The sequence below is a fragment of the Euprymna scolopes genome, chromosome 46 (assembly GCF_053919585.1).
Source record: "Euprymna scolopes isolate OS-2025 chromosome 46, ASM5391958v1, whole genome shotgun sequence".
Classification (NCBI taxonomy): Eukaryota; Metazoa; Mollusca; class Cephalopoda; order Sepiida; family Sepiolidae; genus Euprymna; species Euprymna scolopes.
In genome coordinates, this window is record NC_136527.1 from 729,030 (window position 1) to 746,018 (window position 16,989).

The 16,989-nt window shown below is 29.2% G+C and overlaps 1 protein-coding gene across 1 annotated transcript in view; it reads right to left on the reverse strand.

The window, feature by feature from the left end:
- The window catches only part of LOC145270880 (cilia- and flagella-associated protein 251-like), a 185,684-nt gene that overhangs the window by 142,353 nt on the left and 26,342 nt on the right, over nucleotides 1-16,989 (reverse strand). The window contains exons 3-5 of the mRNA XM_080126434.1: nucleotides 16,074-16,177; nucleotides 8,290-8,395; nucleotides 36-116 (exon numbers count right to left, since the gene is read on the reverse strand). Of these exons, the coding sequence (XP_079982560.1) occupies nucleotides 36-116; nucleotides 8,290-8,395; nucleotides 16,074-16,177 (291 nt within the window). The remainder of the gene's footprint in view (nucleotides 1-35; nucleotides 117-8,289; nucleotides 8,396-16,073; nucleotides 16,178-16,989) is intronic.

Genomic DNA, 16,989 nt, shown 5'->3' on the forward strand with positions numbered 1-16,989 from the left:
CTCAGTATGCGAAATGGAAGTGTGGTTCAACATACCTGCCCACTAAATTGCGGTGGCAACGTCACGGACGTTATCGGCTTGTCTTCGGAAACAGTCCAGTCCCAAATGCTGAATTGCTAAAAGATTAAAATGAAAATAAAATAATAAATTACTCATACCATAACGAATGATTCATATCAATTACAGGGCGGAACGCTAAAAAGTTGTCGCCCTAAAGAAAACAACGCTACAACTGTCTTTTAAAACACTTGAAATGATACCAAAGACCATAACCGTGGCCGAAAACTTTGTTTTCATCACCTCGGGCACATCCCTGTAATTTTGTGGCAATCCAGCGATGCATTTTTAGAGGAGCCACTCTGACCTGCAAAAAGTGCCTGAGCAACCCAGTCGGCATTCCCCAGTGAAGGCGCCTCAAGCGATTAGTAATAAATTAACTCCTTCACAAAGTGAGAAGGTAAAGCCTGGGAAGGTGAACCTCCTAGAACTGCACAAAACTTTACTTCCACCGCAAAATCAACAGGAACCGAATCATTACAGGAATGGTCTAATCTCTGTTGATTTTAGGGGGTCCAGGATAAAAATTCCTAATTATTATTTCGCGAGTTATTCTTAACATGCAGATGGGAGGGTATTTTGTAACTATTCTGTATTTTCATCTAACAATTTAATAAACAAAAATATCATAAAAATCAAATTTAACTTGAAAATACTATTTAAAAAATAGTGTGATAACAAAGAGGCATAACTTTTTCTGTTTGACTTTAGAACGTTCACCCTCCCAGGCATTGCCTTCTCACTTTGAGAAATTGTTGTTGTGTCAGCGTTCACTGTGGGTTTGTTGAGCCAACTCCTCCCACTGAATTCTTTGCATCTCGCATAGATGCCGCCCAGTTTGAAGCCGCAGTCGATATCAGGTTCAGCCATTTGCAGTTCAGATGATCATTACGTCATTTTTTCCAACACTTGAGTGGGGCTGGGCTGATGGTGGCATGGATGAAGTTATCTGGTTGCCAACACAGAGTGTTACCAAACCATCGGAGACAAGAGCACTTGTTTGCATTTTGGAAAGGAGTTTGTTTATAATTAACTACCTAAGCAATCCTCATCGAAGAATGCCAACGAGGCTGCACATGGGACGATATCCCTGTCGGGTTCACATCCCGATAAATAACACAAAACGAATATTGAATATAGATTAGTTAGGTTTTGGGTGGGTGTGTGTGGTACCATCATCTAGTGTAGAAATGAAAACCCATTGTTGTCCGCGGATAGCTATCTACAGGGTGGTCAAAAAGTCAGGTAACATTTTAAAGAAAAACGATATTAGCAATACACGTATATTTAAGTACCATACATTGAAATATAAAATGAAACAAACATGAAATATGTTTATTTTGTTAATTGTCGTCCATTTCTCTCTATCAATCGCTGGAAGCGATTAACCACTGATTGTGTAACACGTGTAATCATGTCAGCTGATATCCGCGCAACCTCCTCTTCAATAAATAACTTTAAAGACGCTATTGTATCAGGCTTCTTGCCATAAACGCTATCCTTTACATAGCCCCAAAGCCAGAAATCAGGAGGGGTAAGTTTATATATTACACTCAAATATTTAAACAAATAATATTAAACGAATAGAGATTATAATGGATCATATTGTTTTTTCTACCTTTAACATGTTACCTGACTTTTTGACCACCCTGTAGTTGCCCAGTTCGACACAGACGTCATAGAACTGATCATTTCCAAGGTGTAATTTCAGACTGTCCTAAAGATAATAAATAACATAGCGGGCGTTTATATAAAGAATTCTGCCAAATTTTCTAAACTCAAGTATCAAAGTGTTATTCATGCGATTTGGCTGTGATCTTTGAATCGCATAAACAATTCTGACATACAACTCACACAAATTGACTTTTGACTATCTCATTCTTATTCCATATAACTATGTCAGGTTTAATGTTACATGATAAGGGCTTTTTTTTTTTTTTTTTACAAGGGTGTCACCACTTATCAAGGCCCAGAGGCCACTCGAGGATAAGGGTTAATAGGTATACATTAGTCATTGTGATTTTAGCATAGTAAACAGTGGGAATTTTGTAACTTGGATTACTTAGGGGGACGATTCAATTAGAACTTGTTCACATTGGACTTTTTCTTTTTTTTTTTTTTCCATAGGTATCAAAACATTATCAAGGCCAAGAGGCTACTCAAGGATAGGGGTAAAAGAGTGTACAGTAGAAATTGGACAATATAATAATCATTAGTAATGAAAATTTGTTAAATTTGATAACTTATATGGAACGGCTCATCAAGAACTTATTTACATTAGACTTGAATACAACCATATTGTAGTCAGCCGGAAAGCAGGAAAACGGAAGACAATTCCACAGGCGTGCAGTTCTAATAAAAAAGCTTTGTTCATGGAATCTACGTTTAGGTTTAGGCACAGATAAAGAGTGGGGGGACTGTCCCCTTTTCATGTAAGTATAAAAATAGAGAGATTTAGTTAAAATGAAAATGAAATAGCATAGACGAAATTCGAACCTCGTAATTTAAGTTTAGAAATAGATTACGTGTGAGAATTAGAAAATGGAATGTAAAACAGCTTAGAGATAAAATAGTTTCAAGAAAAGAATGTGCACTGTCAATTTTGTTATGAAAATTCAATTGAAAGAATGCAGCTACAAGATAATTTAATAAACATGTTTTTAACCTATTGGAAAAATAGGTTACTGAGTATAGGTTAAAATTCCTTTTGTAAAAAAAGGAAAAGTTTTGGACACGTATGTCCAGAACACGTGAAAGAAGGCACATGTTTTAACATGTGTATGACGTCATGGAAAAATGGGAAGTTTTAGATATAGATAGAAAAACTTTAGAGTTAAGCAGACAGAAGCAGGGGGAGAGACGGAGAGGGAGTTTGAGAACGACAGATGATAGTCTGCAGTTTGGGATTCGAACGTCTAGAAGCGAGACGGTCACTTTGAAACTTGATATGTGAAGCTTTGAATTCTTGATGAGAAAACCACGGCCGGTCGTGAGAAGAAATAAACCCATCATGTGTTTTTATAAACGTCGTCTTTGTGTTGTGATTCCACCAAAAGGTAAAGTGAATTATTATGTCTATATGTCTGTGTTATGAAATGTCATGACATACACATCTCATATCTACAATGTGAACTCTACATCTCATATCTACACTAAGACATGTCTACACAATGTCTCAAGACTATCTCCTCACACAAGGAGCTTTCATTACAATTCTAAGAATGAACATTTTATTCATATATATGAACCTTTTCATAACACGAACAATCTACAACGACATCTCTCTAAGTCTCTCAACAACATCTCTCTCTCTCTAAGATACAACATCACTTGTAATAAGACTCTCTAAGACTCTCACTATTAAAAAGTCCTAACAACGAACGATATAACAATAACAAGAAATACGAACAATAACAATACTAATGAAACCCCTATATAATATTAATAACTCCGTTTTCTAGCTACGTAGCTGTAGAAATTGCATGGTAGTAATGGATGGTGTATAACTTATTTCCAACCATTGTTTCTGCTGCATTTGATATTCACACACTCCATTGTGTCGTGTTATAGAATAATCGTCCCTCAGCAGAACCTTATAGATGAATGTCACGTGGTTCAGACTTTCTACTTCTGTGGGATCACATGTCCACACTCAGGCCCCACACACTGTATGTCGCAAGGAAACAAAGACAAGAAAAGAATTCGACTTACTTTTTTTCAGTGAAACAACAGACATTTGTTTACATGTACTTTCCAGACTAACGCTTTGTTTCTCGTTCAAAAGTCTTCTCGTATTCCAATGTGCATAACAACATTCTGCTATTCCGAACACGTCATACTGTCTTTATCCGACCATGTTTAGGACGTGTTTTTTCCTCTCCCTCTCGACCCATGTGTGTTACACGTCTAGTTATGTAAATATTTCCACTGTGTGAAAGGAATCTATTTTTAGAACTGGCGTTAAATTTAAAATTTCAAACTTTCGGTATTTTTGTCATTTAACAAATATTCGCCCCGTACTTTTTCTCCTTGACCCATTCATATTGCTGTAAATTTTAGGGAATTCACAGTTAGTTTTTTTTTTACACGGTAGTCACCACTTATCAAGGCCCGGAAGCCATTCAGGGATAAGGGTTATTGCAAGTACAGTACGTTAGTGTGGAGATTTGATGAAGTGTTTACTTAAGGGGGCGGTTCATTAGGAATTTGTTAACGTTGGACTTGAACACATCCAAGTTGTAGTCAGGTGGGAACAGAGTTCCACAGGCGTGCAGTTCTAAGAAATTTTTCACAGTGGATTCAGTTAGACGGGTGTTTTTTGTGAAAGATTGCTAAAAACAGCCTATCCTGCCTTGACAGAGTACAAAATAGACTTCGTTGATGTAAAGTAGAAATAAATACCCATTGCGATAAAGTTAATCAAATATTTGATTTTTCCTCACCTGTGCACTAGGTGTGTCAGAAATTTCGTGAAAAATAGTGAATAATTCCACCCCATCTTTCCAAGCTTATAACTCCTCGAAAAATGTAATTCAAGCCCTAATTTTTTTTTCGATTAAAGAAGCAAGGACCAAGGTTTCATTAAAAAAAAAAAAGAAAAAAAACGTGTTTTTTTTTTTTAAAAAGGTTTAAAACTTCGGACTTTATAGGTAAATTTCTAAAAAACACTACTTTTTTTGTTTTAAATTTGAATATATTATTTATTGACATTTTCTCTTCAATTTGTGATAGATAAAACTTTGGTGAGTAAATTAATTATTTACTTTTTAATAGACATTTCAAAATGGGAGGTGTGAATTATTCGACCCCCTGTCTTTCCAAGCTTATAACTACTCGAAAAATGTAATTCAAGCCCTAATTTTTTTTTTCGATTAAAGGAGCAAGGTTTCATTAAAAAAAAAAAAACAAAAGAAAAAACAAATAACGTGGTTTAAAAAAAAAAAGGTTTAAAACTTCGAACTTTACAGGTAAATTTCTAAAAAACACTACTTTTTTTTTTGTTTTAAATTTGAATATATTATTTATTTATTGACCTTTTCTCTTCAATTTGTGATATATAAAACTTTGGTGAGTAAATTAATTATTTACTTTTTAATAGACATTTCAAAATGGGGGGGGCGTAAAAAAAAAAAAATCGTTTGTCTAAAATATTATATTCAGTTTATTGGAAAGAGCATAAAATTTCACATTGACCCTGAAAATATCGTAAAAATTGAATCAATAGAAAAAATTTTGATAGATTTTTAAAGTTTAAAAATTGAAAAATACTTAACTCTTTAAATTCAATTGATTTCATTACTGTTTTTTAAAAATGAAAAAATAATATTTCTATTACTTTTTATACAACTTTAATAGTTTATTTTGGAAGTATAATCCATAAAGAAAATAAACAACCCACTTTTAAAAGAGAAATTACGAGTTTTTTATATTTTATTCTCAGTTTCAAGTTAGGAGTGTCAAAAATTCCTACAAAAATTCTGATACACCTAATACGGCATAGACATTGCCGATCAAAACCTTCCAGTCTGCACAGAACACACACTTATTTTTTGTTTTGCATCCGTATAGAAGAATGGTGTGGACAAGAGCTCTTGTCAGTATTTTGCTGGGATAGGGCATCCTACAGGATTCCAGACACTCACCTGTTATTTTATACACGCCAACTGAGAAATCATTTTAAGATACTAATCGTCCCTTTAAGTGCAATTTCTTTTGCACTTGGTTCACTGATTACAAAACTTATTTTACCAATTCTCTCCTGCAGATTAAGTTTTACTTTTTTTTAAAAGACAAATAATCTAATAATAAACTAACACAAGAAATGAAGATATATATATATATATATATATATATATATATATATATATATATATATATATATAGTAAGTTATAAAATATATATGGCGATTAAGCTACACTGAATATTCCGTGTTTCATCCACTCTAGGACTCTTCAGGTATGCTGTCAGTGCTATCAGCAGCACCCACGTTGGGATTATCTCTGAAACACTTGTCCAGTCCAAGTGCGTGCTTTGCTTTAATAGCGGTCCGAGCACATAAGCCTGAAGAATCCTAAAGTGGATGAAACGCGGAATATTCAGTGTAGCTTAATCGCCATATATATTTTATAACTTACTAACTAGCTCTACCTACATATTGAGCACTTTTGAAGTGAATACTTAAAGTTTACGCATAAATTTATACTTTCGTATATTAATTTTATGTGAGTAAATTAAGTAGTTATATATATATATATATATATATATATATATATATATATATATATATATATATAAAGCTTAATGGGTAAGAGGAAAAGAGAGAGTTCAATTCCACAAGAGTAGACTTATCTGGATAATGCCAAGCTCAACAATATATATATAGTGGTCTAATTCATGTATATATATATATATATATATATTACCGACATACCAAGCACCCCCCTCCCACCTTTCCCCCTTGTTCCCTTCCTCTTTTCTCCAGCTCTTCTCACACACCTCCCCTGACATCATTCACTCTTCCATCACATCATAACAAACATTTCTGTAAAAGTCTGAGGAAGCTACAGACGGCCAAAAAAAAAAAACGGCCGGGTAGCTGAAACAATAATGTAACTTAACAGAAAGATACGGTAATAAAAAATAAAATGAATATATATATAAAATGAAAATTACAATTGAATTTACCAAAATGTGTAATCACCTTTTTCTTTACCATATTCCCTCTGCTTAACTTATTTTGTTTTCAAGTAAGATCTTTGACTTATTTGTTGTTTCATCAAATACTTCTGCATGCAAAATCCGATCCCGCATTTTGCTAATTCCTACCCTCTGATGAGAAGGAGAGTATTTCTTCGAAACTCCGCGGATTAAGGACTATCAATTTATCTAGTGTTTCCTTTTCAGATTAAATATGTTTTTAACTCATTTCAAAGTGTTTTTTAACATATTTCATTAACGGTTTTCTCATATATATATATATATATATATATATATATAGTGGTCTAATTTATATATATATATATATATAATATATATATATATATATATATATATATATATATATATATATCATTATTTACTATAATAATAATTAAATACCTACAGACACTAGTGTTTCATCTTAACAAAAATGACAAATAAAGTTTGTTTATTAAATGTTAAAATGAGACTTCCTTTCGTTGTCCTCATATTTAACTAAAAAATGTTTAGGTTTGTAATTGCAGAAGTCAGTAGGGACATTATAAACTTGTAACATGGAGACTAGGGTTCAATCAAAAACTACTGTAGTCAACTGACCCTGGCTTCTATTTATAGTTGTAAGCCAAACAAAAGTGGCTTAGAAACGAATTCTTCTTGGTTTAGGATGAATTATTTTGATTGGTTGGACAATAATATACTTTTGTATTATTAAATTTTCAAAATAAACTGGAAATAATTTGTTGAGCTAAGTGTACATTGGTGTTTCGGCATTAAATAATTATATATATATATATATATATATATATATATATATATATATATATATATATATATATATATATATATATATATATATATATATAGTGGTCTAATTTATATATATATATATATATAATATATATATATAATTATTTACTATAATAATAATTAAATACCTACAGACACTAGTGTTTCATCCTTTCGGGAATCACCAGTGCAAAGATTCAATACAAATATAGAAAGAGTGTGATACTTACTTGCGCCTCCACACAACTAACACAAGAAATGAAAAGATATATATATATATATATATATATATATATATATATATATATATATATATATACATAGATACATATATATATATATATATATATATATATATATATATCTTTTCATTTATATATATATATATATATATATATCTCCAAATGCATATATATATATCTCCAAATGCATATATATATATATCTCCAAATGCATATATATATATATATATATATATATATATATATATATATATATATATATATATTTATATATATATATATATATATATTTATATTTATATATATATATATATATATATATATATATATATTTAGTGGTCTAATTTATATATATATATATATATATATATATATATATATATATATGTATATAATATATATACATATTATTTACTATAATAATAATTAAATACCTACAGACATCCTTTCGGGAATCACCAGTGCAAAGAGTCAATACAAATATAGAAAGAGTGTGATACTTACTTGCGCCTCTGCGGCAGACATTGTAGCAAGGTACCTGGCATCTGGGGTCAGGCAAATGGCTTCCATGCCATTCTCACTGGCATTAAAAAAGGTCCGTACTGGGAAACTGGAAATTTAAAAAAATGAAACAATACTTGTTTAATTTGATAAAGACATTAAAATCGAAGATATTAAAAAAAAAGTTCTATTCTAATCACTTAATTTGATCAAGTTTTTTTCTTTTTTTTTTTTTTTATCAAATTTTGATGAGATCGATTGTATCCGGGTCATCTTGCCAATTTCATTGACGAGGAAGAAGGGGGCGCCAAGGGAGATAACTCCATCACTGCTATCATTTGAGGTCCATAGCGCTGCTCTGCCACTTTTAGTTTCGGAAGAGATAGAGTTGGGAAATATGGAAACAGACAGACAGACAGACAGACAGACATAGTTAGCTTTATATATTAGATAATCATGCAAGAGGGTGAACTTGCACATGTTTAACTTATTTTACATCATCAAGTTTGTCAAAATTTGACGAGATTATTTTGAAACATGGGTAGTTTTTTTTTTACTTATTTTACATCATCAAGTTTGTCCAAATTTGACGAGATTATTTTGAAACATGGGTAGTTTTTTTTTCACTTATTTTACAACATCAAGTTTGTCAAAATTTGACGAGATTATTTTGAAACATGGGTAGTTTTTTTTCACTTATTTTACATCATCAAGTTTGTCAAAATTTGACGAGATTATTTTGAAACATGGGTAGTTTTTTTTTTCACTTATTTTACATCATCAAGTTTGTCAAAATTTGACGAGATTATTTTGAAACATGGGTAGTTTTTTTTTCACTTATTTTACATCATCAAGATTGTCAAGTTTTGACGAGATTATTTTGAAACATGAGTAGTTTTTTTTTTCACTTATTTTACATCATCAAGTTTGTCAAAATTTGACGAGATTATTTTGAAACATGGGTAGTTTTTTTTTCACTTATTTTACATCATCAAGATTGTCAAGTTTTGACGAGATTATTTTGAAACATGAGTAGTTTTTTTTTTCACTTATTTTACATCATCAAGTTTGTCAAAATTTGACGATATTATTTTGAAACATGGGTAGTTTTTTTTTCACTTATTTTACATCATCAAGTTTGTCAAAATTTGACGAGATTATTTTGAAACATTGGTAGTTTTTTTTTCACTTATTTTACATCATCAAGTTTGTCAAAATTTGACGAGATTATTTTGAAACATGGGTAGTTTTTTTTTTTCACTTATTTTACATCATCAAGTTTGTCCAAATTTGACGAGATTATTTTGAAACATGGGTAGTTTTTTTTTCACTTATTTTACATCATCAAGTTTGTCAAAATTTGACGAGATTATTTTGAAACATGGGTAGTTTTTTTTTCACTTATTTTACATCATCAAGTTTGTCCAAATTTGACGAGATTATTTTGAAACATGGGTAGTTTTTTTTTCACTTATTTTACAACATCAAGTTTGTCAAAATTTGTCGAGATTATTTTGAAACATGGGTGGGTTTTTTTTCACTTGTTTTACATCATCAAGTTTGTCCAAATTTGACGAGATTATTTTGAAACATGGGTAGTTTTTTTTCACTTATTTTACATCATCAAGTTTGTCAAAATTTGACGAGATTATTTTGAAACATGGGTAGTTTTTTTTTTCACTTATTTTACAACATCAAGTTTGTCAAAATTTGACGAGATTATTTTGAAACATGGGTAGTTTTTTTTTTTCACTTATTTTACATCATCAAGATTGTCAAGTTTTGACGAGATTATTTTGAAACATGGATAGTTTTTTTTTCACTTATTTTACATCATCAAGTTTGTCAAAATTTGACGAGATTATTTTGAAACATGGGTGGTTTTTTTTTCACTTGTTTTACATCATCAAGTTTGTCCAAATTTGACGAGATTATTTTGAAACATGGGTAGTTTTTTTTTCACTTATTTTACATCATCAAGTTTGTCAAAATTTGACGAGATTATTTTGAAACATGGGTAGTTTTTTTTTCACTTATTTTACATCATCAAGTTTGTCAAAATTTGACGAGATTATTTTGAAACATGGGTAGTTTTTTTTTCACTTATTTTACATCATCAAGATTGTCAAGTTTTGACGAGATTATTTTGAAACATGGATAGTTTTTTTTTTCACTTATTTTACATCATCAAGTTTGTCAAAATTTGACGAGATTATTTTGAAACATGGGTGAGTTTTTTTTCACTTGTTTTACATCATCAAGTTTGTCCAAATTTGACGAGATTATTTTGAAACATGGATAGTTTTTTTTTTCACTTATTTTACATCATCAAGTTTGTCAAAATTTGACGAGATTATTTTGAAACATGGGTAGTTTTTTTTCACTTATTTTACATCATCAAGTTTGTCAAAATTTGACGAGATTATTTTGAAACATGGGTAGTTTTTTTTTTCACTTATTTTACATCATCAAGTTTGTCAAAATTTGACGAGATTATTTTGAAACATGGATAGTTTTTTTTTTCACTTATTTTACATCATCAAGTTTGTCAAAATTTGACGAGATTATTTTGAAACATGGGTAGTTTTTTTTTTTACTTATTTTACATCATCAAGTTTGTCCAAATTTGACGAGATTATTTTGAAACATGGGTAGTTTTTTTTTCACTTATTTTACAACATCAAGTTTGTCAAAATTTGACGAGATTATTTTGAAACATGGGTAGTTTTTTTTCACTTATTTTACATCATCAAGTTTGTCAAAATTTGACGATATTATTTTGAAACATGGGTAGTTTTTTTTTCACTTATTTTACATCATCAAGTTTGTCAAAATTTGACGAGATTATTTTGAAACATTGGTAGTTTTTTTTTCACTTATTTTACATCATCAAGTTTGTCAAAATTTGACGAGATTATTTTGAAACATGGGTAGTTTTTTTTTCACTTATTTTACATCATCAAGATTGTCAAGTTTTGACGAGATTATTTTGAAACATGAGTAGTTTTTTTTTTCACTTATTTTACATCATCAAGTTTGTCAAAATTTGACGATATTATTTTGAAACATGGGTAGTTTTTTTTTCACTTATTTTACATCATCAAGTTTGTCAAAATTTGACGAGATTATTTTGAAACATTGGTAGTTTTTTTTTCACTTATTTTACATCATCAAGTTTGTCAAAATTTGACGAGATTATTTTGAAACATGGGTAGTTTTTTTTTTTCACTTATTTCACATCATCAAGTTTGTCCAAATTTGACGAGATTATTTTGAAACATGGGTAGTTTTTTTTTCACTTATTTTACATCATCAAGTTTGTCAAAATTTGACGAGATTATTTTGAAACATGGGTAGTTTTTTTTTCACTTATTTTACATCATCAAGTTTGTCCAAATTTGACGAGATTATTTTGAAACATGGGTAGTTTTTTTTTCACTTATTTTACAACATCAAGTTTGTCAAAATTTGTCGAGATTATTTTGAAACATGGGTGGGTTTTTTTTCACTTGTTTTACATCATCAAGTTTGTCCAAATTTGACGAGATTATTTTGAAACATGGGTAGTTTTTTTTCACTTATTTTACATCATCAAGTTTGTCAAAATTTGACGAGATTATTTTGAAACATGGGTAGTTTTTTTTTTCACTTATTTTACAACATCAAGTTTGTCAAAATTTGACGAGATTATTTTGAAACATGGGTAGTTTTTTTTTTTCACTTATTTTACATCATCAAGATTGTCAAGTTTTGACGAGATTATTTTGAAACATGGATAGTTTTTTTTTCACTTATTTTACATCATCAAGTTTGTCAAAATTTGACGAGATTATTTTGAAACATGGGTGAGTTTTTTTTCACTTGTTTTACATCATCAAGTTTGTCCAAATTTGACGAGATTATTTTGAAACATGGATAGTTTTTTTTTTCACTTATTTTACATCATCAAGTTTGTCAAAATTTGACGAGATTATTTTGAAACATGGGTAGTTTTTTTTCACTTATTTTACATCATCAAGTTTGTCAAAATTTGACGAGATTATTTTGAAACATGGGTAGTTTTTTTTTTCACTTATTTTACATCACCAAGTTTGTCAAAATTTGACGAGATTATTTTGAAACATGGATAGTTTTTTTTTTCACTTATTTTACATCATCAAGTTTGTCAAAATTTGACGAGATTATTTTGAAACATGGATAGTTTTTTTTTTCACTTATTTTACATCATCAAGTTTGTCAAAATTTGACGAGATTATTTTGAAACATGGGTAGTTTTTTATTCACTTATTTTACATCATCAAGTTTGTCAAAATTTGACGAGATTATTTTGAAACATGGGTAGTTTTTTTTTCACTTATTTTACATCATCAAGTTTGTCAAAATTTGACGAGATTATTTTGAAACATGGGTAGTTTTTTTTTTCACTTATTTTACATCATCAAGTTTGTCAAAATTTGACGAGATTATTTTGAAACATGGATAGTTTTTTTTTTCACTTATTTTACATCATCAAGTTTGTCCAAATTTGACGAGATTATTTTGAAACATGGGTAGTTTTTTATTCACTTATTTTACATCATCAAGTTTGTCAAAATTTGACGAGATTATTTTGAAACATGGGTAGTTTTTTTTTCACTTATTTTACAACATCAAGTTTGTCCAAATTTGACGAGATTATTTTGAAACATGGGTAGTTTTTTATTCACTTATTTTACATCATCAAGTTTGTCAAAATTTGACGATATTATTTTGAAACATGGGTAGTTTTTTTTTCACTTATTTTACATCATCAAGTTTGTCCAAATTTGACGAGATTATTTTGAAACATGGGTAGTTTTTTATTCACTTATTTTACATCATCAAGTTTGTCAAAATTTGACGAGATTATTTTGAAACATGGGTAGTTTTTTTTTTCACTTATTTTACATCATCAAGTTTGTCAAAATTTGACGAGATTATTTTGAAACATGGGTAGTTTTTTTTTCACTTATTTTACATCATCAAGTTTGTCAAAATTTGACGAGATTATTTTGAAACATTGGTAGTTTTTTTTTCACTTATTTTACATCATCAAGTTTGTCAAAATTTGACGAGATTATTTTGAAACATGGGTAGTTTTTTTTTTTCACTTATTTTACATCATCAAGTTTGTCCAAATTTGACGAGATTATTTTGAAACATGGGTAGTTTTTTTTTCACTTATTTTACATCATCAAGTTTGTCCAAATTTGACGAGATTATTTTGAAACATGGGTAGTTTTTTATTCACTTATTTTACATCATCAAGTTTGTCAAAATTTGACGAGATTATTTTGAAACATGGGTAGTTTTTTTTTTCACTTATTTTACATCATCAAGTTTGTCAAAATTTGACGAGATTATTTTGAAACATGGGTAGTTTTTTTTTCACTTATTTTACATCATCAAGTTTGTCAAAATTTGACGAGATTATTTTGAAACATGGGTAGTTTTTTTTTTCACTTATTTTACATCATCAAGTTTGTCAAAATTTGACGAGATTATTTTGAAACATGGGTAGTTTTTTTTTCACTTATTTTACATCATCAAGTTTGTCAAAATTTGACGAGATTATTTTGAAACATGGGTAGTTTTTTTTTCACTTATTTCACCGAGTTTCTTTGTCCTTTTTTAATCTCCTTTTTTTTTTGTCCTTTGTTCATCCCTTTTAAAGCACCCCCTTCCTCGTCCCCGAAAATAGGCAAATGGCGACGATACGAACGATCCCATTAAAATTTGATTTTTCTCTTTAAAAAAAAAAAACTTGATAAAATTAAGTTAAATTATTTTAATGAGAACTTTATTCTATAACGGGTACGTACAATATAATTTTTTTTTTGATATTTTAATCTTTTAATGTCTTGATTAAACATTCACTTTGGATTTTTCTTACATAGAATAATAAAAAAATTTTGATTTGAAATTTAACCGTTTCACGTCATAAATTTTTTAATTTATTGAATGACTAAAATTTTATATATATATATATATATATATATATATATATATTTAATTTCCTTTTTACTTTTTTACATTTGCTCCAAGGCCCCACATAGCTACCCAACTTCCGCTCCATCATCTAGCACGCTTTAAATCGATCTGTTACGCTTACCATTTGAAAAGGGAATTTTTCCGAAATTAATAATGGAATTTGTCGACCACATAACAAGTAAGACATTTGAATAAGTTTATATATATATATATATATATATATATATATATATATATATATATATAAGATTGATATGTAGTTTGCTTGAAGCATTGTGTGGGATAGGTATGTAGTAGACATTTAGAAGGCTGTCACATGACATTTTACCAATACAACTGAATAAATATATGTATATATAAAATATATGTATGTATTATTGATTTGTAAATCGCCACTTGTTCTCGTCTTCTCTTACCAACAATGACTATATTTCATTACTCGCATTGCCTTCTAAATATATATATATATATATATACATATATATATATATATATATATATATATATATATATATATATATATATATATATACACACACACACGTTTTATTTTTTATTACCGTATCTTTCTGTGAAGTCACATTATTGTTTCAGCTACTTGGCCGTTTTTTTGGCCGTCTGTAGCATCCTCAGACTTTTACAGAAATGTTCGCTATTTTATGTATTTATTTATATATATATATATATAAAATATATTGTTATAGAATGGATAGAGAGAGAGATGTAGACACATTGACCGGAAGTCAAGATCAGCTGATTTTATCCAACTTCCGCTCCATCATCTAGCATGCTTTGAATCGATCTGTCACGTCTACCATTTGAAAAGGGAATTTTTTTCCGAAATTAATAATGGATATTGCCGCAGACATAACAAGTAAGACATTTGTATCTAATACAGCTGAATAAATATATGTATATATAGACATATATGTATGTACTTATTGATTTGTAAATCACCACTTGTTTTCGTCTTCTTCCAACAACACCGACTATATCTCATTCCTCGCATTGTGACAGCCTTCTAAATCTCTACTACATACCTATCCCACACAATGCTTCAAGCAAACTACATATCAATCATATATATATATATATATATATATATATATATATATATATATAATTTTTTTTAAAAACCAAGACAACAAAATATGAAATAAGAACATTATATGGTGTCTTACAAATGTTTCATTTTGGATAAATTTAAACATTATTTCATTTTAAAATATTCCAAAAATAGCTACTCTTCAGACACCAAAATATATTTGTCATATTTATATGAATATATTCATAATCCCTATTTTAAAGGAACAAGTTATTTTAGGAATATTTTACGGGAAAAGCTATTTTTTGTTTTAATATTTTAAAATGATATAATGTTTTAATCGGCTAGAATCGAAACCAAAAGCAAAACTGTAGCATTCAAAGCTGGTGACGTTACCACTGTACCAACGTGACACGCATATGAACTGATAAAAAATAAACTTAAGATGAATGTACAAAATTTATAACGATTTTTTTTCAATTTCGACCTCTTTTTCACCTCTTATAAAAGAACGGTCCATAAAAATTCCAATCATTTGAGGTCCATAGCGCCACTCTGCAACTTTTAGTTTCAGGAGAGTTTGAAAATATGGAAACAGACAGACAGACATAGTCAGTTTTATATATTAGATAATCATCCAAGATGATGAACTTGCACATGTTTTTGTAACAACAATTTGTCTTTTGTTTTTTTGTTTTTTGCATGTATTACACAAAACTGAAAGGCAACATACCTTGTTCGAGTGTCCCACACGATGACCGTGCTGTCTTTTCCTTTGTCTGCTGTCACCAACCACTTTTTATCAGCGCTGATTGTAGTGCAATTGATTGAATTCGCCTGCAGTGAAAAAAAAAAATTGAAAAAAAAAAATAGAAAAAAAAAGAAATTGAAAAAAAAAAATTGAAGAAAAAAAAATAGAAAGAAAAGAAATTGAAAAAAAAAAAAATTAGAAAAAAAAATTGAAAAAAAAAAAAAAGAAATTGAAAAAAAAAAAATCTCCAAAGAATAATTAATGGATTTTAAAGATAAAAACCCTCAATATTTAATTTATCTCCCCTGAAAGTGAAGTATAGAATGGTCAGATTTCTGTTCCCTCATTCGTTCGGTAATCTAGCACCCCGTAACATTATGTAACAGATCGGACATATATATATATATATATATATATATATATATATATATATATATATATATATATATAATCATTTACTATGATAATTAAATACCTACAGACACTAGTGTTTCATCCTTTTGAGAATCATCAGCGCAGGGTGTCACGATTAACACCAGTCAAGAGATTCGAACCCTGGCTTCATTAGCAAGGACGCGAACCATCTGGCAACAGAAGTCATGCCTGGCTTCATTAGCAAGGACCCAAACCATTCGGCCACCAACAACTGCGAGAGATACAGTTGAAATTAAACATTTAATCTTTTTAAATGTTTTTCACGTCAGTCAGAGTGATCTAGTCATTATATGACGATATATACATATGAGCTAAGTTGACCGACTTTATTACAACTGAAAGTGCTGAATGATAAGAAACAAGTTTCTTAAATATATTAACAAGTTTCTTATATATATATATATATATATATATATATATATATATATATATATATATATATATATATATTTTATTAATATTA